General features: G+C 36.8%; 1 protein-coding gene across 1 annotated transcript in view; it reads left to right on the plus strand.

Annotated features, from left to right (window-relative positions):
- Window positions 1–17,413, plus strand: part of LOC113514889 (phospholipid-transporting ATPase VA) — a 70,550-nt gene extending 53,137 nt beyond the window's left edge. The window contains exons 4-16 of the mRNA XM_052902743.1: window positions 92–243; window positions 2,290–2,434; window positions 3,202–3,408; window positions 4,760–4,982; window positions 5,428–5,672; window positions 6,238–6,462; window positions 7,594–7,684; window positions 8,183–8,334; window positions 8,654–8,777; window positions 9,157–9,419; window positions 11,204–11,391; window positions 12,583–12,723; window positions 13,349–17,413. Of these exons, the coding sequence (XP_052758703.1) occupies window positions 92–243; window positions 2,290–2,434; window positions 3,202–3,408; window positions 4,760–4,982; window positions 5,428–5,672; window positions 6,238–6,462; window positions 7,594–7,684; window positions 8,183–8,334; window positions 8,654–8,777; window positions 9,157–9,419; window positions 11,204–11,391; window positions 12,583–12,723; window positions 13,349–13,406 (2,214 nt within the window). The 3' untranslated portion in view covers window positions 13,407–17,413. The remainder of the gene's footprint in view (window positions 1–91; window positions 244–2,289; window positions 2,435–3,201; window positions 3,409–4,759; window positions 4,983–5,427; window positions 5,673–6,237; window positions 6,463–7,593; window positions 7,685–8,182; window positions 8,335–8,653; window positions 8,778–9,156; window positions 9,420–11,203; window positions 11,392–12,582; window positions 12,724–13,348) is intronic.
- The last annotated feature ends 4,319 nt before the right edge of the window (window positions 17,414–21,732 follow it).

A 21,732-nucleotide genomic window follows, 5' to 3' on the forward strand; every position in this document is an offset into this window, starting at 1 on the left:
TTAATATAAAAATCACCTTTTCGTTAAGTTTCATTGAAACAGTTTATTGTCACGTTTTCTTTCTTAGTCTGACGTGATCTTGTCCCACTAGGTCCGCGAGTTCCTGTTGATTCTGGCAGTATGCAACACCGTGGCGGTGAGTCAACCGCACGTCGACACCATGCAGATGAGTGGCTCTCATTCCGGCGACCAGTATCCCGATAAGCCGAGTCGTTCCAACGGCACACTCCGATCCAATGATAAGTGAGTACTACTATTACGAAAGATGGCTTATTATTATTTGTTCCTATTAATGTATTGTATTGTATTGTAAAAATCTTTATTGTACATAAGGCAGATTAAATACTAGTAAATGATTTAGTATACAATGTACTCCGCAGATCGACCGCCACGCGGTCCTCCCTAGAAACACTTGTGGTTAATTTTTATGGAATTCATCTTGATGGGCTAACTAACCTGCTTTTATCCTCACCTATCATCCCTCACTGTTGCGTCGCCAGCGTATACCGATAGCGCGGGCAGGGTTACTATTTCAGTTTTCAACCCATAAAAGAAATCATCAAATGAGCTGTCACTGCTCTATTTCAAGTCAGTGGTTACAGTTTTTTACCGTATCAGCCATTAATTGTCCACTGCTAGACATATTGGTGGATTTTCCAGTAGTTGCCACGCCTAGCTGGTGGGCTGGCAATCGCAGTTAGGCCTTAGTGATATTTTAAGAGGGACGCTGTTGCCCATCCCTTGACTATTAAGTTTCCTAAGTCGCCTCTCCCCCGCCCACGGGAAAGGAAGGGTTGGCCTATTCGTACATAAAACAGTTTTTAAGCTACTTCCAAAATGGAGGAAAAGGAGGTTCCAATTTGTTTTAATTCTTTTGCGACTATTTTACGTCATTACTTCGCGAAATCTGATTGATCGCTTTTCACAATTCTTTAAGCAATCAATTGGGATTACTCTCGTGTACCAATTTAAAATTTGTGACAATTTGAAATATTGAATGAACCGCTTGTTGCGAAGTAAAATCTAAATGTAAACACTCAATATTTACGGTATAAGGAGTCTCGTTGTTTATCACTGTGTTTATGTTTAATGTCTCTTTTTTGCGAAGCGATATAAATACTTGTTTATTATCATTATTCGTGTAACAACCTCTTATCAGACCTCTAATGATAACTAATTGAATAATTTAAATCCATGTTATGGGTTATCTTTTAATAGTTTTATTATAGGCGTTGTAATCAATGAGTATGTTTTTCTAATCTAGATTGATTCTTGAAATGGCCTTGTCATTGAGGTCGCTTGGTAATTATTTCCCAAAGTTGTTAAGTAGTAGTAGAATAGATGACTATTCCACCCATCATTTGGTATTGTGGAATTTCTTAGTAAAGTCACAAATGATTTATTTCGCACGACACTTTAAACTAACATTTTTATAGACTTTTTTCACATTATTAATTTGATAACAATATTTCAAATGTTTTCAAAGAAATAGTTAACAAAGACAGTATACTGTTTTATCGATAAAAATGTCTAATCTCTACCAAGCAACGTTTGCGTGGAGAGGAATGTTTATTATTTTTTTAACATTTATTTTATAGTCGTATTCTTAGTACATCATCATCATCATATGAGCTTTTAACTGTCCACTGTCGATCCCCTTGAGGGGGTTTGCCAGTAGTTGCCACGCTTAGCAGGCGGATTGGCAACCGCAATTAGGCTCTGGAGACGTTTTAAGAGGGACGCTGTTACCCGTCAAAAACGCGTCAGCATCCAAATTATTTTCCCGCATCAATCCTAACTACAGACGCATATTTTGTCACATTTATAGACGTTACTTTTAGTTGTAGTAGTTGTACAAGCACGGATCGCGGCAAATTTGTATGAAGTGTACGAAGTGTGGTATACCTAAATGCAACCTGGATAAATACAAATTTAGGATATGAATTGAGTAACAAGCATGAAAACATTTTTACAAAATTTCATATTTATATATCGGTGACTTCATCCACATGACCGGAATGCGTTGATTAACTAAGATAAAAAATATGGTAACTATCCCAAACACTAGACGGCACTTATTTTTTTATTATAATCTTTCTTTTTATGCAAATTAGAATGGCAAACAAGCTGACAGCCTACCTGATGAAAAGTGGTAACAGTCGCCTGTAGACGTGAACAGTATTAGGAATAAGGAAAATTTAGGTTTCCAATAAGATATTTGTTGTAGTCACTTGATAAGGTATATATAGGTCTGCGTATGATCATTATGTGTTATGGTTCATTCCGCAGGTACGCGCGTCTGACCGAATCTCGTTCTACGACGCCCTCGCCGCCGCCGTCCACGACTTCGCCACTCAGGATTCGCTTGCCGAAATTGCCATTTGTATGCCGAGACGATAACAATAGCGAACCGAGCACATCTACCGAGCAACAAGTGAGTAAAATGTCGACAGTTAATAGGAAAAAAAGAAATACTGACTGTCGTTAGTTAATATATAATTTTGTTAAAGTGGAAAATTATCAGTTTCACCGCTTTACGCGAATCGTCATACAATTAATTTCATTCGCCGAGTTTAATAAGGCGCTTGGCGCTGACAGGGTATTAAAGAACTAATAACGTATCATTGGCCAGTTATGTAAAATGAATTGTATTATGATTCATGTCTAACAAGTTTTTTATTCCCTAGATATTTATTTATAGTTTTAACTCCAGTTTTCCTTGTACTCTGGTGTATTATTTTGTTTCTTTCTTCGTTTCACTCATCTATTACAATATCTGAATACAAACATATTACGATCGTTAACCGCAAAAACATTTTAACTGACGTTTGTAAAATAGTTGTAAAGATTTATTTCTTATTTACTTTATTATCTTTTTTCAACCGACTTAAAAAAGAAGGAGGTTCTCAAATCGGTCGCATTCTTTACAAACATAAAGTTTGTTACCTCGTAACTCTATTACTTATAAACTCATATGGAAAATTCTTTTATCTAAAATGATATACTTATTGATCCTATAGTGTAGTTTAGTTTTTAAATTAACTGGCCTTGTTTAGCAGTGGACAGCTAACGGCTGATACAACAACATAGTTTTTATTAAAAGAAGTTAAAAGAGTAAAAACGACCCAAACACCCTCATAAATTTATGCTGTTATTGTAAATAGTAGTATTCTTACTTGATTTTACAATATTTGTTTACAGCTAGCACGATACGAAGCGGAGAGCCCCGACGAATTGGCGTTAGCGGAGGCGGCACTGGCCTACGGCTACGAGCTGCGGGCGCGGACGCCCGACGAGGTAGAGGTGGGCATCCGGGGCGAACTCACGCGGCTGAAGGTGCTACGCGTACAGCAGTTCGACGCCAATAGGAAGTGCATGTCGGTTGCCATGCGCATGCCCAATGGACAGGTACGTTGCGTTGTAAGTCATGTCTGTGTTCGTAGCTGGTTGAGGATGCTGTGGGAAGGGTAGAGAGTGTACTACCAAAGGGAGACTGTACAAAAGTCGTGTGCTTAGTAGTTACCTCGGTGTCATTCGTGTTTCTACCGTGAAGCAGTTGTGTTTGCATAGCTGTGTTTTGGTTTAAAGGGAGGGATATGGCAGTGCATTTACAGGGTACAGAGAAATAACACCTTAGTTCATAGGAATGACAACGCATGGTGGGTATTATGGGCGAAACAGTATACTCTGTTATGTCCTCGGTACTGCTCGTGTCTATAGACAACGGTTACTACTTTCAACAGGTAAGCCGTCGGCTTGTTTGCTAAGTAGCAAAAAAACAAACCCAAGTTTAAAGAAAATGTCCAAGTTTTCTTATCCCTCGCTAATATTATGGGGATTGTCATGGACCACGCCATCTCAATTCTTACAAAAAAGAAGAAAAGGTCTAATTCTAATAAACACATTAATTTTTTACCGCTTAATTACATGTCTATTTTGCCAAAAGTTAACAGGGAGAGAATGTTATATACCATTAAGTGTATTTTGTACTAAACTTTTTTGTAATGTAGTCCGTAAAGAATACATAAATATATAAGATGTTTATGTATCTGCTCCAACTTCCAAAAAGCTATATGACGCAAGGTTAATGTTTGTACTCAGAAGCTACTTGGGTTTGAGTCTGTAAAATTGTTTAAATAAATCATACTGCGAATTGTTTAAGACTTTGTTTCATGAAATTTAGTATGAAAGTGGATACTTTCGTCAAAAACACTTGATGATAATTTTTTTTAAAAGAAAACCAACAACTATTAAATTTTATAATAAAAAAAAATTCACAGATTCACAGCTAATAATAGTATTATGTAACAAAACCAAAATACCTATTTAAAAAATACAATGATGTTATTGAAATGTAAGGTATATAAAGCTATTTATCCTCTCTCAAAGAACTGGTTTCGCTTCAAATTCTTTTCTCCTGCATTCTTCACGATTCTGGAACGCGCTTCCTGGTGCCATTAAGAGACTACCGACTAAACTTTTTTTTTTTAAAAAGACCTTTAACGGTCACTTTCTTTATCCGAGCAGTAATTACTTTATATTATTCTCAATTTCGTGTATAATATAGTATATTTGTTATTTATATATTTATTGGTTTATATCAATAATTACTAGTACCGCATTCGAGTATTGTGACACTTCCCTACGGTTGACTGGGAGAGAATGCATTTAGCATTAAGTCCGCCATGTACGCATATTTGTAGTAATGAATAAATAAACAAAGTAACGTAATGTGGTGGTGGTGGTGGTGGTGGGGCAGGTGGTGCTGTACGTGAAGGGCGCGGACAGCACGGTGCTGGGCGCGCTGGCGCCGCTGCGCGCGGGCTCGGCGGAGGCGGCGGCGGCGGAGCGCACGCGCGCGCTGCTCGGCGAGTACTCGCGCGCCGGCCTGCGCACGCTCGTCATGGCGGCGCGCACGCTGCCGCCCGCGCTCTGGGACGACTGGCTGGCCGCGCACGCGCGCGCCTCCGAGCCCGGCGAAGGTAGCCTGCCCGCGCTTCAACATTTACAACATTTTTATACCCCCCCCCCCCCCTCCCATACATCATTTTTCCCTACAAATTTCACTTGACGACTCTAATCGCCCAGTTGATATTTTGGTAATGTCAAATGAAATTATACGTATTAAATATTTACAGCATTTTTTTTTATTTTACTTTTTTTGTTAAATTTGGCACCGATATCTACTCGTAGCATTGCATTTAAATGGCTCGGAACAAGAGGGTTAAAATCGCTTCGAGTCCATTTTTTAATTGCACACCCCCTTGAGTATCAATTTGCCCCCCTGTGGGACGTGGGCTCCACGTTGGGAAACACCGATATACATAGATAGCGAGTTACAAAAACGTCTCAACTTTCTGTCAGCTAATTTTCAAATGAACTGACAAAAAGTTGAACCGTTGCAAGCGGTGTAGATATGGGCGGCAGGTCGCGAGAGGCGCATGCGCGAGTCGCTGGCGCGGCTGGAGAGCGCGCTGCGGCTGGTGGGCGCGACGGGCGTGGAGGACCGGCTGCAGCACGCCGTGCCGCGCACCGTGCGCGCGCTGCTGGACGCGGGGCTGGCGCTGTGGGTGCTCACCGGCGACAAGCCCGAGACCGCCGTCAACATCGCCTACTCCGCCGCGCTCTTCTCGCAGGCCGACCGCCTGCTCTACCTCATGTCGCGCGACAAGGTGACCGCCGCCTCCACACCTCCACCTTGACCTCTTCTCTTAGCACTTCACACGGTTGTTATTTAATAAAATGAAGCCCTTATTAATTGCTAATAATGTAGCTCTTTATAAGCAAAAAAGTGAAATTAGAAAGAAGCATGCTCTGAAAGACGATGTAGTGACAAAAATAAAAAAGGGAATGTTGCGTTGGTTTGGCTATTTGGAATGAAAGAATTACAAAAAAGATTTATCGAGCAAAAATTAATTGAAAGGCCTGTAGGAGTCACTCTAGGGAGTCTAGGATAGGATAGGGATAGAAGACAGACATGACACATATATGTATGTATTTCTAAATTTATTAGGTTTATCTATTACAAACAAACATACAAAAAACTAAACTTTTAGATATAAACGTCTAGATTAAAAAACGAATTTTCTTTGGGATGAAGATGACTAACATACGGGGGGAGAGGGGAAAGTAGATATACAGTAACAGACAGCATTGCCATTTCACTAAGGAGTATCCCACACAAATTTTATTGACCACAATTTCTGAACCTGCTATAATATACGGTAACGTTTGCAGGAGCACGCGGAGTCGACGATCAAGAGCTACCTGGAGACGAGCTCGGGGGCGGGCGGCGGTGGTGGTAGCGGCGGCGGGCGTGCGCTGGTGGTGGACGGGCGCACGCTCACGTACATCCTGGACCGGCGCTCGGGGCTCGTCACGCCGTTCCTGTCGCTGGCGCGCCGGTGCTCCGCCGTGCTGTGCTGCCGCGCCACGCCGCTGCAGAAGGCCTACATCGTCAAGGTACACGCCTCACCATACACCATACACCGCCTGCAACCCACACGCCTACACTCATATACTGTTCAGGGTAGAATAATAATGGACTGTATAATATAGGCTAATTTAATAATTACTGGCTTATAAAATACAAACTTCAGCCCGACAATTAAATTTACGGAACGCATATGTGCGCGTGCGGTTGCCACTATGCTGATGACCTGTCTGCGGAGGAGGCCGCGGGGCGCGAGACGCGGAGCGGCGGCAAGCGGACAATTAGATGGCCTGACCATATACTTTCCTTTCTGACTGTGGTAATATCGCCAAAATGCACTCTTCTTCGCCTCAAACCCCACATATGGGAGGAAAAAGAATTGTTAGTAATGCGGACTATCAGTCTCATTACTAACAATATACTCTGTCAGATCGACCTCCCCGTGATCCCCCTTGGAAACCATCGTGCTGAATTTCAGGTGTATTTATCACAGTGGGCCAACTCACCTGCCTTTTCATTCTCACCAATCAGCCCTCACTGATGCCCCGCCGGCGTATACCGTTAGCGCAGGCGGGGTTATCATTCTATTACATCTATTAAAAAAGAACTCCACATATGATACGACCCGCTCGAATGCTACTTGCGACTGTGTGAATCTACATTCTCAATACTATGTCAATTGCTTGTAAAGCATCTTTGATTCCACTCTTAAAACTAATACCAACCGACATAGTTATTGTTAGAGAAGCCATGAGAGTGTCAGTTCTATTTAAATATTTTACTGCTACTCTTATCTACCTGTACGATTTATTTACATCATACATTTAATAAATTTGCAAAAGGAAGTCACTGGTGGAAAAAAAATATATGTACAATATACTGATCATACATGTCATCATCAGCATTTATATGTCCACTGCTGAACATAAGCCTGCTCTTTGTGGGAGGGGAGTTACCAGTGGTTGCTACGTTTGGCAAGCGTTTTGACCGCAGTTGGCCTTTGGAGATGTTTAAAGAGGGATGCTACTGCCCATCCCTAACCCTCTCTTAGTCATCTCTTACGATACTCACGGGAAAGGAATGTGTAGTCTATTCTATGCCGGGATCACAGGTCATTATATATGTATACAACATCTAATTATATTCTGCTTATTTTCTAGGCGGTAAAAGAAGAGCTCAATGTGACAACCCTCGCCATAGGCGACGGGGCCAACGACGTGTCTATGATACAAACTGCCGATGTAGGAGTTGGTAAGTCCAGAGTTCTTTATTTCATCAATCTTTTATGTATTAGGTTTATACTAACACTGCCCACTTTACATATATACAAAGATTTGGGCTTAGATTACCTAGCACCTCTGGGCATGTTTTATAATGATGTCCCCTCGCCATGACAAAAAGAAAAAGGTCACGACCTTTTTCTACTCTTCGATGTTCCTAAGCAAATTATTGTTGGCATCCGGCGACTCTCCTGACTGACGATAAAGAAAAAAAGAGGTCACCATCTTTTATAAGGTGTCCTGATCAAAATGTTCACGAACACCCAGCAGCTCCTCTGAGAATGATGATAAAAAAATGTTCATCAGATCTCGGCGGCGTTTGTTCACCTTGACCTCGATCTCGAATACATCGTGATTAATTGATAACAGTTATTCAGTACCGTGAATTACTAAATTTCTGATATAAGTTTAGATAGGTTTGGTATTCTATTAAATAAAAAATTCTCATTCTTCTAATACTGCCAAACAGGGCTGTCGGGGCAAGAGGGACGGCAAGCTGTGATGGCTTCGGACTTCGCACTCTCTCGGTTCAAATTTTTAGAGCGGCTACTGCTAGTCCACGGCCACTGGTGCTACGACCGTCTTGCCAGGATGATATTATACTTCTTCCTCAAAAATGCCGTAAGTTTGTTACTATACAGCCGTTGCAGCGATAAAATTAAACAAAGCAAGTTTAGCCAATCATTAGGACGAAGGAGGCGTGGGTAAACTTAGCTTCACCCCTGTAGTCCACTATAATTGGCTATACATCATGTTTTAACATTTATTTTGTTTAATATATCTCTATTTACTGTAAATTGAAGATAAAATAATATGCTTATTAAATTTTTAACCTACTTCTAATTCATTGAATACTTAATTTAACTTATATACGAGGTACAATATGATTATATGCAATTTCGTACAATGCATTTTAGTGACATATAGTTTTATCCAACAGACATTTGTGTTCCTGATATTCTGGTACCAGCTTTACTGCGGCTTCTCAGCCATGGTGATGATTGATCAGATTCACCTTATGTCCTACAACCTCATGTTCACCGCGTTCCCACCGCTCGTGATCGGTATGTATGCTTCTAAAGATACATTCTTTAGATTTATTAAATGGCAACAACGATATTATAAAAAATATATAATATTTTTTTTACATATATTTAATAATATGGTGCACTTTATTATTGTACATATACATACATTTATATTGATATTATTGTAACGGAAACTATATTAAAATAATAGTACCCACTGAAAACTCTTAGATATTTTTTAAATGTATTTGAAAATATTTTAATGTATAATAGTACAACAATTAACAAGGAGTACTATCACATTTTGACTATTAGAAAAAAGAAATACAGACCGAATCGGACCGAGAACGTAATCGTTTTTTACTTAAATATCGTGGTGTTAGGTATAGAATTATTGATGCCGCTGTGTGCGCAGGCGCGTACGACCGCGCGGCGCCCGCGTCGCTGCTGACGGAGCGGCCGGGGCTGTACGCGGCGGCGCGGCGCGGGCTGGCCTACCGCCGCCACTCGTACTGGCTCGTGCTGGCCGAGTCCGTCTACATCAGCGTCGTCATCTTCTTCACCGCCGCCAGCGCCTACTGGGACACCCACGTCGACGTCTGGCAGTTCGGCACCTGCGCCATGACCTGCTGCCTCGTCATCATGCTCGTCTACGTCGCCATCGAGACCAGGAGCTGGGTAAGTAATGTATTATTATTACTTATTTACTAGTCATAACCCGCGGGTGTCACCGCCGCAATCCACACATAAAGTGAACTAAGTTAAATTAGAGGATAGCCTACTCGCTATATGTGCTCGGGCATAGAATAGGCCACCATTTCCTTTCCCGTGGGTGTCGTAATAGGGAACTAAATGAGGGCGAGGGATGGGCAGCAGCGTCTCTCTTAAAACATCTCAAAAACCGTAACTGCGGTTGCCAACCCTCCTGACAAGTGTGGCAACTACTGGCAAAATTCTCCTTATGGGAAAGGCTTATGTCCAGCACTGGACAGTTAACGGCTGAAATAATAATAAATAGCCTATGCGTATACCGAATATTATTTAAATCCATTAATCTTTACCTGTATTACCTATTTATCTATATTAAACAGCCTAACCTAGTGGCAATAACAGACATATCGTCCTCTTACAGAGAGGGCCTTGGCAATTTCTAAATGACTTTCAAAAGAAGATGGTACTTAATTCGTTTATTTATATAATTAAAATATTTCGTTCGCGTTCTATATTCAAATATTTTTAATTACATAATATCTCGTCGTTCATTTGTATATCTGTGCTCACGACTGTAATCGTTTATTTTTTGCGGAACAAAACTTACTCTTTTTAATGTTCTTTATAGTTAGATAAAAAAATTAAAAAAAAAAGAAAAAATATTGTTGAGTAAAACAATGTTTGCCTAGGCAGGAAGTTGTTAATGATACAAATTGAATAAACATTTTGAAATTATAAATGTTTACTCAGCTGTCACCATACCAAGTTTCACCAAAATCCATTCATTAGTTCCGTGTGTCGCACACACAAAGAATGTAACTCATATTGTAATAAATTGTTATGTGACCTAAGTGTTACCAATAACTTTGTTCTTAGTAACTGAACTATTTCATTATTTTATTAAATTTATATGTGTCTACACAATAATATATGTTTGTGTAAAACAAAGGTGTCTACTATATGTATTTGAATGTCGTTTAATTGTAACTCGATGTTTCCATGCAGCTTTTCTTTAAGAAACTCGTAAGTGACTGTGGGTATTTCACTAGATGTAAATTCGCTCACATTATTATATGCCCACAGGCGTACTTTTTTTTTGTTATCTAGGTTAGTATACACGTGTGTCTCTAGATGTCACGTTTTATTTTATTTCTATAAATAGTAAAATAGTAGTGTGAGTAATACGTGTGTTCATGTGGTTTTGTTTATGTGTGTGTACATTTTTACAAGATCTTAACTTTCACTTATTTTCTATTCTCAACATTGATGTATTTAAAATTATTTTCTAGAGATGGCCGTGTTCTTTAAAAAAGGCTCATATGTTCATTAAATAAAGCACATAACTTAATACTTTCATTTCTCCTAATTTGTGATTCCGGGTTCGGCGTTGTGTCCCCCTCTCCCCCCCCCCCCCCTCGCTATCTTAAATATACCTATATCTGTCAATTGTATTTAAAATCCTCTATTATATTACTAATACTCGTATAGCAAAATTGTAACTAGACAATATGTATAATAAAGGAGACGTTTAAGAAAAAAATTTGTCTGTATGTTTGTTCAATCATCACGCAAAAATTGCTGCACCAAATTGTATCCGGTTTTCACAATTGTGCTACTGAAGTTCTTCAAATCTGACATATGTTTGTATCTTGATCTAGGAGTGGATTATTTCATTGGATATCTTCTAAAGTTCACACTAAAAACTAGTTATGTATGTAATACATGTTTGAAGGAAACCCATGTGATTCCAGACGGTGATACACTTGCTGGCGCTAAGCGGCTCGCTAATAGCGTTCTTTGTGCTGACGCTGATATACCAATCGGTGTGCGTATCGTGCTTCAACCTGCCGTCTACGTACTACGTGATGCAGCACGCGATAGCCGACCCCATCTACTGGCTTGTAGTCATACTTACCACCGTCACCGCTCTCGCACCCAGGTGAGCCTATCTATTGTCACAGAGTAACAACAGAGTACCGAAGGGGAGAAAGGAATTGTTAGTAATGGGGCCTAATAGCCCCATTGCTAGCAATATACCCTCTTAGGTCGACCTCCACGCGGTTCCCCCTGGAAACTATCATGCTTAATTCTTGTCGAATTCATCATGGTTGGCCCACTATCCTGCATTCATTCTCACCTATCATCTTCCACTGGTGCCTCGTCGGTGTATACCGATAGCGCGGGCGGGGTTATCATTCCATTTTCACCCATTAAAAAGAAAACAGAGTACCGAAGGGGAGAAAGGGATTGTTATTAACTCCTCGAGTGTTTATGCATCGTACGCTGTACCGAACAAAAATGTGGTACCGCGCGCTAATGCAACAGCGTCTGTTGCATAACTCGAATTTGCAGCGTCGTTTTCATTAAATTTATGTAAGTCATTAATTTATGTAGGTAATAAACCCATTTATTCATAACCTCTAATCGAAATTTGGTAATTTCAAAAATCGGTGGTGCAGTGGGTCTAACGAACTAGCCTAGAGCCGATCGCTCCACCGGTTAATGCGGACTATCAATCCCATTGGTAGTAATATATTAGGTCGACCTCCACGTGGTACCCCCTGGAAACCATCGTACTGAATACCAGGTGTATTCATTACGGCGGGCTAACTGACCTGCCCTTTATCTTACCTATCGTCCCTCACTGGTGCCCCGCCATCGTATACCGTTAGTGCAGAGGCAGGGTTACCATTCCATTATCATCCATTTAAAAAAAAAACAGTACCGACTTGGGTTGACTCAAGTAGTAAGACTCGATTATCATTTTTTTTTTTTAATAACCTAATAATATACACCGTATTCGAACACAGATTTCATGGTTTTTTGGAATGATTTTTCTGTTTCTTTTTCAGCCTTTTTTTTAAAGATTATTTCTTAATTCAGCTATCCTTTGCTGAACATAAGCCTCCTCCATAAGGGAAGCTTTGCCAGTAATTGCCACGCTTGACAGGCGGGTTGGCAACCGCAGTTAGACTTTGGTGATGTTCTAAAAGAGACGTTGCTGTCTATCTCGCAATCATTAAGTTCTTTTAGTCCTACCTTTTAAGGCATTCACGAAAAAAGAAATTTCAAATCTCAACTACAATGTGTTATTATTTTCATTAATCTCTTTTTACGTATTTGAACACAGGCTAGCATACCACGCAATCCGTAACTCGGTCCGGCCAGGTACGTTGCGGCGGGCGGTGCTGGCGCGGCGGCGGCATGTTCGCTCGCGGCTGCCGTACGCCGCGCACTACCGCACCGACCCTGCGCAGGCGCACGTCTACAGGTAACATCCAATAAACTATACTTAACCTTACTAATCTTAGAAATGTGCAATGTAGTTTGTTTGCTACCCTCTTGTATCACTTTAACGGTTTTACATTCTCTATGGAATTTATGCGGAACCGTGCTATATGGGATGGAGAAAAACATAGGCTGCTTTTTGTTCCTCTCTGTGACCATATTCCAGTAACGCCAACGAAATCGCGTATTAGTTATTAATATAGTATCTGAAATTACTGGCCGGATTTGGAAAATTTACACACTTTTTGATGGATCTATAAACAACACAGAATAGTCAGAGGTGGTTTCCAGAAATCAGTCAAGTAGCCTATTCTTGTTGTAATCATCAGAAAAAATCAACTGATCTGTTTTCATCCTCATCCTGTCATTACTAGCTGATGCCTCGTCAGCGTATACTAATATAATAACTCAAGGAGATAGCTCACACATTTATAATATAATGTTCTAAATCATGGACAAATTGAACTGTTGAGTTTCTTCGCAATGGATGACCTTCCGAAATTCCTGTAGAATCATAAAAAATGTCAATTTTAAATAACAAAAATTGTAAACCTACTTCAACTTGAACTTTGTCTTTCACTTCCTTTAATAAAATATATTTGGCGCAGGTCGACGGACGAGGACGGTCTGCACAAGCCACCGTCTGAGGTGGCGGCGATCACCTGACGGTGAGCGGCGGCGCCGACCGCCCACTGTCCAGTTGGTTACCTTGATCCATACGTTAAACCTAGGCTGTGATCTGTCATTAGAACTATTGTATTATAACCCTAGAATAATATATACAGTGCTTTTTACAACCACGGGGACCAATGTGGCAGTTGCGATGGAAACTAGAGAGTTTGGGTGAGCCACGACTTTCCATTTTAGTATCTACGTTTATATTTTTTAGTGTAACTATATATAGTATATTCTGAATTTTAATTCGAGTCGACAACTCGACATTTGACGGGATGAAATTTATTATTGACATTTCTAAAGACGTTATTGGTGAGCTTCACTCGAATATATTGTCTATTAAATTGTATGAAGACACGAAATTATTCAATTTCAATCCAGTATAGTGTCGAATTAAAAAAAAAACTAAGTATTTATTTAATGATAATGACTTCTATGTAGCCAGTATTCATCAAACGATGAAGGTTGAAGTGATGATAATGGTGATGGAGACAGTATTGAAATTTTAAATATAACTGACTCGAATTAAAAATCGGGCAAATAGCAATTGCGAAAGGAGAGTGTAACGATTTTTTGAATACAAGTGAAGGAAATTATTATGAATACTGGCAACATAAAGGGACTATACAGTTCCAAGGTATTATTTATGGTATGTAATCTATTTAATTTTTTCTCGAAAAGTGGATCTAGTCTTTGGTTGGTAATGTAAGTACCCGGCTGAGAACAATATGTTATTGTTCGCCGCGAGTTCATCGCACGGTGTACTGTGGGCACTCCGCGCCTGCGCATGCGCACGTACCGTACTGTTCTCACGCACCATAAAAACATGTTCGATATGCATTAGGATTATTCGAGCGTTGCCAGATTGGATATTTTTCCTCCAATATTGGTTAAAAATTTAGATCTTAGGGAAATAGAATTATTAGAAAAAATTTTGATAACTCATGAAATCGATGTAGGGTTTTTTTTTCGGGTAATTTAAGATTTTGGCATTTGTAAGCCCTATATAGATAGAATATATCATTGAAAGCAGTCAGATGACGTTAAAATGTTAACATAGAGGTACAGAGTTTAAATTTTCCTTCCTTGTGTAGTGATTACTTGATAAAACGTAATAAAAACGGGCTAAAATTTATATTTAGGTAAAAATGAAGGAAATCAAATCAATTTAAAGAAAATATATTAAAAATTTTAAGAAAAATATAAAAAAAAATGCAACTGGCAATGTTGGATTAGGCACGTGCGCTTCATGTTCGCAGGTGCGGATCCGCCGTAATAGGTATGTCAAATCTTTTTATCGTTGTTATATTATTATTGTTAATTTTAATCAGTATTGTACAACGATGCGAGATGAAGAAAAGAAACTAATGACAGGTTTGTAGTTGAATTGTAATACTATTTTATTTATTTAATTCCTGGGAAAAAATGAACATTTAAAAATTGAATACTACCATATATGTTTTGCCATCTCAAAATAAAATCAACAAAAAAAAAATTATATGTACTTATCAAAATCGCTTAACGGCCAAATTACTTTGCAAGTCATTTAGAATGACACGTATTAGCTGAAGTGCTACAAATTGTATGTTTTTTTATTTTAACAAAGTATTCAAGTTTTGTTCAATGTATAGAAATATTTTTAGTAATACTATGCGTTAGTGTGAAAGCAGAGTGATAAAATAATGTATGTTAGATGTGTGACGTGACGTCGTTGGCTTCCTTCTCGTTCTTAATGTGAGTACTGACTATGGTGTTCATACATCCATTCATCACTGACCATTCGTCAAAAGACGAATAGACATCAAAACTTATAAAATCTAATTCTGATTTTAACAAGTCGCAACGATTTGTGCTTGTTGATTTGCATTTTTGGACGTATTCGCATTCGTAATTTTTCGTGATTAGTGATTTTTTGGATTAATTAATAGGAATTATACTAAATTACTTATGTCCATCATTGTACGTCTTAAAATTGATGTATGAATAAAATGTGACAAATTAAAAGATAGGTGTTGGTAATTTCCATTTCATTATTTGCTCTTCTATTGCAGTTGTTTTATTTAATTGTTTAATGTAATATTTTATGTATGTATTTATTGTATGTAATAATGTTTCAATCACAAAAAAATTAGATTAATGATCAGTCTTATTCATGATCCGTACCCGACCCAAAGGTCCTCATGACACTTGCGGCATTTCCGCGTTGGATTGCCAAAGATATCCTTTGAGCCAGATACGAACCGGAATTATATATAACATATAGCCTATTTCATGTCACAAAAAATATCAGCGATTTTTTTTTAACAAAAAAATATGTAGTCTTATACTGCATAAATGGTTTTGTTCCATAAAAAGTGGTGGAACTTTGATAGGCAAATTTATCTTTTAAATTTTTATATTGACTTTAGTAAAAATCATATATACATGTGTATATGAATTTTATCCTACATGGGATTTGCAAGTGATTGACGTCGTAGTGAACGTAATACCAGACGTGTCCACAATTTGTTGTGCATATTTGAATGTATGAATTATAAATAAATGGTTTCCACAAAACGAGATATAGACAATGTATCGCGGTTAGCATGTTTTCCGCTACCATTGAGCATTTTAAATTGTATTATAACTTTTGAACCTTATGTACAACATGTAACATTCAAATTTGTATGATAGGTTACTTATCAAGACGGTGCGGTTACAATGACTGACGACATCTAACCACCATTATTTTTTTTTTACAATATTTTATTATTTTTATCACTCCTTATCTATTATCATGTCATATAAACATATCTACGGAAATAAATCATGTTTTCAATAAACTGATAACAATTTAATTAACAAGAATTAATAACATCTAGAAAGCAGTGATAATACAAAATGAACATTGTAGTCAGTACACATGCTTATACATATAATATAGATAGCTATAATACGACCGCTGCCTTGCCCAACACTGCAAATAGGGCGATGTTTAACCCGCGTTGATGGAAATACATCCACGCATCCAATTGAGATTTATCTGCGTTCCATATTTAAATTATTATAAGTTTGTATACAGCCATGTTTCATTTATTCTCTAATATTTGTGTGCGTATATATGTACATACAATACATGTCAACATGTAAGGTAGTTTTAAGACCTACGCAGGTGGCAGCCATTTTACCGTCAACGTAATTTTCTTCATGTAGTAAGTAACACACATTTTTGAAGATTAAAATTCAGGAAAGTCACTAAATTAATAGGAAATTTTGTATACAATCAAAGTTCTCCTCCTCTACACAGGCCATTAAATTACAAATGCAACAATAAGTAGGTCATATCTGAAGCAATTTATACATTTAATATAAGTTATGCGATCACCTTTCTGGCACTTGGACATCATAATGTAATTTAAAGGTTCAAATTAGTCGAAACAACAAATGGCATTGCTTAGAATATTGAATAAAATTATTTGCATTTGCCATATATTATATGTATTTATAGATACATTCACTGTTGGCGATTACTGTATCTAACCAAATAATGACAGATACGATAAATAGTGACTATGAAACAACATTAAAGTGTGAATAAGAATGGATTTAAAATACAGTAAAGTCCAAATTTCAAACTTGCGTATACTTTTTTAAAGTCCTAATTTATTCAACGCCATTTATTGAATTTTATAAGAGAACAAAAATACGAAAGGAAGCAAGAAGGCAAAATGAGAGATAATAGAAGGTAGTATTGTATGGTAAAACGTTAATTTTAGTTTTTTTGTCGTAATTTTTTTTTGGTTGGTCATTTTGTGCGTGCCTTTGAGAATTGCCGGTAGTTGCAATGCTTGCTATGCGGGTAGGAAACCGCAGTTGGGGTTTGGTGAGGTTTTAAGAGGTACGCTTCTGCCCATCCCTCGACCATTAAGTTTCATTAGTCGCCTCTTATAATATCCACGGGAATGGGAAAAAATGGCCAATTCTATGTCAGGATTACAGACAATACAATAACAATAGAATACAATATATATATATATATATATATATATATATATATATATATATATATATATATATATATATATATATATATATATATATATATATATATATAACTCAAAATCTACTTAAGAGGCGCTTACGTTTTGCCTTTCCAAAGTTGTTATGATTAGATAATTTCGTAGTTTTTTAATCTTTGTTTTCTGTGTCAATGAACAATATCCTGTTTTGATTATTGATGAGGTAACCCTATTAGAGTCTTGTTCAGTCAATGATTACCAGAAACAGCCTGCACAAAAAAGAATTGAAAATTTAATAAAAAATGCACAAAGCAAAAGATAAGAGGTCGTTAGTCAGATTTGATCCCTCTTGCATTATGAAATAATAGGAATAGTGTTGCCAGATAACTTGCAACACTATTCCTATTATAACTAAAAAAATTCGAAGAATTACATTATGTTGTTATCACTACAACTGTTAGTAAATCTTTATTAGCTTTGGTATAATAGGTATTCTTTATGACTCCTTATAAGGTTTCATTGTTGAATATGTAATCAATTCTCATTTTTTTAAATGTATTGCGCATTTAAAAAAAATGAGATTAGATTTATAAAACTGTTTATCTCTAGGTCAAATCAAATACTTCTTAAAAATCTAAACTTTTTATATATTCTATTCATACTAGTTGAGAATGATGATCAAGGATGTAAAATAGCACCATGCAAAATTTCATTAAAATAGATCTAACAGTTTCGGAGGTTAGCCCGTACAAACAGAGAAACAAAAAATTGGAAAAATCTGGATATGTTCCATTTCATTTCTAACATCCCTGACTCGGTTTTTAGAGCTTTTTTTTTCTATGTACAGATATTCAACTTCTAGAGTTTCATTATATGTACAGATAAATAATAAAAAAACACCTATAATAACTTCAATTATTCAATTGCCAAATGTCAATAAATAAATGTTTAGTTCTTAATATATACTGGTAATATATATCGATTAAAACTCATGTTACAATTGTATCTATTGAGCGTGCCAATCTAATAATGCAGTTTTAATGGGCCCATCACAGGGCCGCGCAGACGCAGGTGTTCTATTCCCATCCGATATTATTGCACTCGCTGCGCCCAGCTTTTGTAATTATGGACAGTCCTAGTAAATATACATTCACGTGTGCCTTGTCATAGCGCAGAGCAGTGTGTGTATTTCCATCAACGCAACAATGTTGATTCTAAAAGAATTATAATACCTAAAAGATTGAACTATTTTACTATTATTGTTTCTAGTGTTTGTACATACAAATTATATATTTCTATATTAATGACGATTGTTATCATGTACAGTAGAATATTTTCGTATAAAAAAAAAAAATCTTTGTGTAAATAATCTTTATGTTCTAAGACTGTTGTTCATTTTAGAGCTTTTAATTTGTTCAGTTAATTTAAACTTTAGTATATAGTGATAAATATGAAGAAACATGTATTTTCCAGTCATGTAGTAATGCTTACTTTTGTGCTGTCAATTTGTAATTTCTTGCCATGTAATTCAAATTAATCTTTTTTTTTTTTTATTTAATATAAACAAATTTTGGTACAAGTTCGCATTTTAAGCTTTTTAGTGTTTTATTATTTCGTTTATGTGGGTAGGATTTCAACGTCTATAAAAAAATCTAATAAAGCCAATTGATTCTATTCTTTTCTACAATCACTGACTCTTTATTAAAGCGAGATCACTCGGTCGTGCTGAGTGATTAGCAGAATCTGATTTCTATATTTAGTGAAATAAGTATGTTACTTTTACTTTCCTTATATCTTGTAGAAATGAAAACAAAATGTTAGTAATTTTTTAAATTAGTTGTCCCATATGTCGTATACAGATAGATAAAATATTTCCTAGTTACCTTTATTTATATTTACTGTAACTGTTGACTGTTGGGGCATATATTTATTTATATTTTATTCTAACTTTATTTCTCGAATCGTTAATTAAAAATAGTATATCATTTGTATCTATTTCGCTTCTTCCATTGAATAAATTGTGTCCATAACTACTTAACTAATGCATTTATAATTTGTGATATTGCCTAATAGAAGATAAACCTAGTTTTGGTACTTCGGAAATTATTATAGCAAAACGAACACAGCAGTGACTAGAAAATACATCATAATGAATATTACATGTTGTTTTACAATAATAACGAAATATTTAATTTCATCATAAAATTTGTTTTATTTCTCATACACCTTATATCCTATGCTTCCTGTTTCAATCTTCTATTTTCTTTTCACAGCTCGATTTGGTATATATAGTGTTAAGGTAAAGTAAAAAAGCAGCTATAAATGTAAGTAAGAATGCGTCCACGCTACAGAATTACAAAAGAATAAATACTTAGGGCAAAAATTCCATGATCACAAATTAAAAAGTAATAGACTTTGTTGCACAAACGAAAGAAAACCGATTTCAATTGTACCAAATCCAATTATTTTTATTAAAAAACCAAACTACTAAACCGATTTAGATGAATTTTCTATGGAACAAATCTGAAAGTATATCCTTACAGATAAATAGGATGTTTCAAATCAACGATGGGTTTATGAGGTAACAAACATAAAAAATACAGCCGCATTGAGAACCTCCTCCTTTTTTTGAAGTGGGTAGAAAATGACAAAAAAAATTGATTCTATACCTACAAACAGCGCAAAGCGCCGGTTAGTATCGAAGACTCGAAATTTTTATCGTTTTTCAACCTACGCTTCTTTGGTGAAAACGTTTACTTTCACTGACAGATCTAATCCCCTTATTCATAAAAATTAAAATCTTCTACAAACCTATTTTAAGTAATGCTCTGTTTTGTCACTCTCAAATTCAGAATTTAGCGTAAAAGAGAGACATAAGTGTTCAACAGCCACAGCTCCATTGTTATGTAGGTAGTATCTCTCACTGGTGCCCCGCCAGTGTATACCGATAGTGCAACCCTTAGTAAATTCATTAGACAGGGCCCTCCCATTATCCAAAAAAGCTCGATGTTGTAGTTTTATTGATATATTATAATACATATATCACTAAGTAGATATGCATACAAGGGATGGAAAGTTTGAGAGAGATATTAAAAAAAAAAAGCGAAAACGGGATACACTGCTCTCAATTATGGCAAGCAAAAATATATCGCAAGGCGAGCTTTGCCATAATTCAGACACCTACACCTCATTTATGGAAACGAATCATGGGTATGGCAGAAGATGCATAGAAGTAGGAAATGCTGTAGAGATGAGGTTTGAGAAGTATATGTGGTATTACATTAAAAGATAGAATAAGAAACAGTGTGGTTAGAATGAAGTGTGGACTGAAAGACAATTGGAGAGGATGGATGAAAGAAGAAGAGGAAAGAGATTTATCGATCAAGTAAGGATGGAGATGTCGGTAGGAGCCGCTCTAGACGACGTATGCCGACCAAATAGGTGACATGCTGAAGAAGGGCCAAATTAAAAGTACCCGTAATGTATGAAAAGATTGATGAATGTGGAAGAAGCGAAAGAGGTTTGTTTGTATCGAAACATTTGTCGTTCCATTGTTTCTGCCTACCCTAATGGGAGACAGGCGTGAGAGATATGTATGTATGTATGATATTAACAAGTCCCACCAGAGAGAGACTTTGTACAAAAGTCGTTTGCTGGGGCACCTCTATCCCATTCGTATTTCTACTGTGAAGCAGTTGTACTCGTATTTGCATGGCTGTGTTTCGGTTTGAAGAGTGGGATATGGCAATGAATTTACAAGGTACAGAGGAATAACACTCGAGTCCTCAGGAATGGCAACACATGGGGGGTATCATTGGTGAAACAGTATACTCTGTTATGTCCATGGTACTGCTCATATCTATAGGTGACGGTTGCTACTTTCCACCAGGTGGACCGTCAGCTTGTTTGCCATTCTAAGCTGCATAAAAAAAACTAACAAACACTATTATAATTAATATGTCTGTTTTTGGCTTTACATAAGAATATCTTGTTGAAATCTTGATAATTTATTTGTAGAATTAGTATATGTTCTTGAATTGATATTCTAATTCTTAAATTGTTTATACAATTGTTTTTTTTTTTTTGCAAATTACAAAGAGGCGAAATTGTCAGGCATATAGATTTATTTATTGCCTGGTGTCGTATATTACACAACAAAAATCGGATTTCGGTTTTTTTCCAATTTCAGTCGACTATTTCAAAATTTCTTTTTATTTAACAATTTAAAATTGTATGTTGTTATTGACTGAAGTATTTATCTACCTAGTATCTATACAAAACAAGTAAGTAGAAATAACATTACAATAAAACACAATAAA

Source organism: Galleria mellonella, unplaced genomic scaffold (assembly GCF_026898425.1).
Source record: "Galleria mellonella isolate WM207_F2 unplaced genomic scaffold, CSIRO_AGI_GalMel_v1 utg96, whole genome shotgun sequence".
NCBI classification, from domain to species: domain Eukaryota; kingdom Metazoa; phylum Arthropoda; class Insecta; order Lepidoptera; family Pyralidae; genus Galleria; species Galleria mellonella.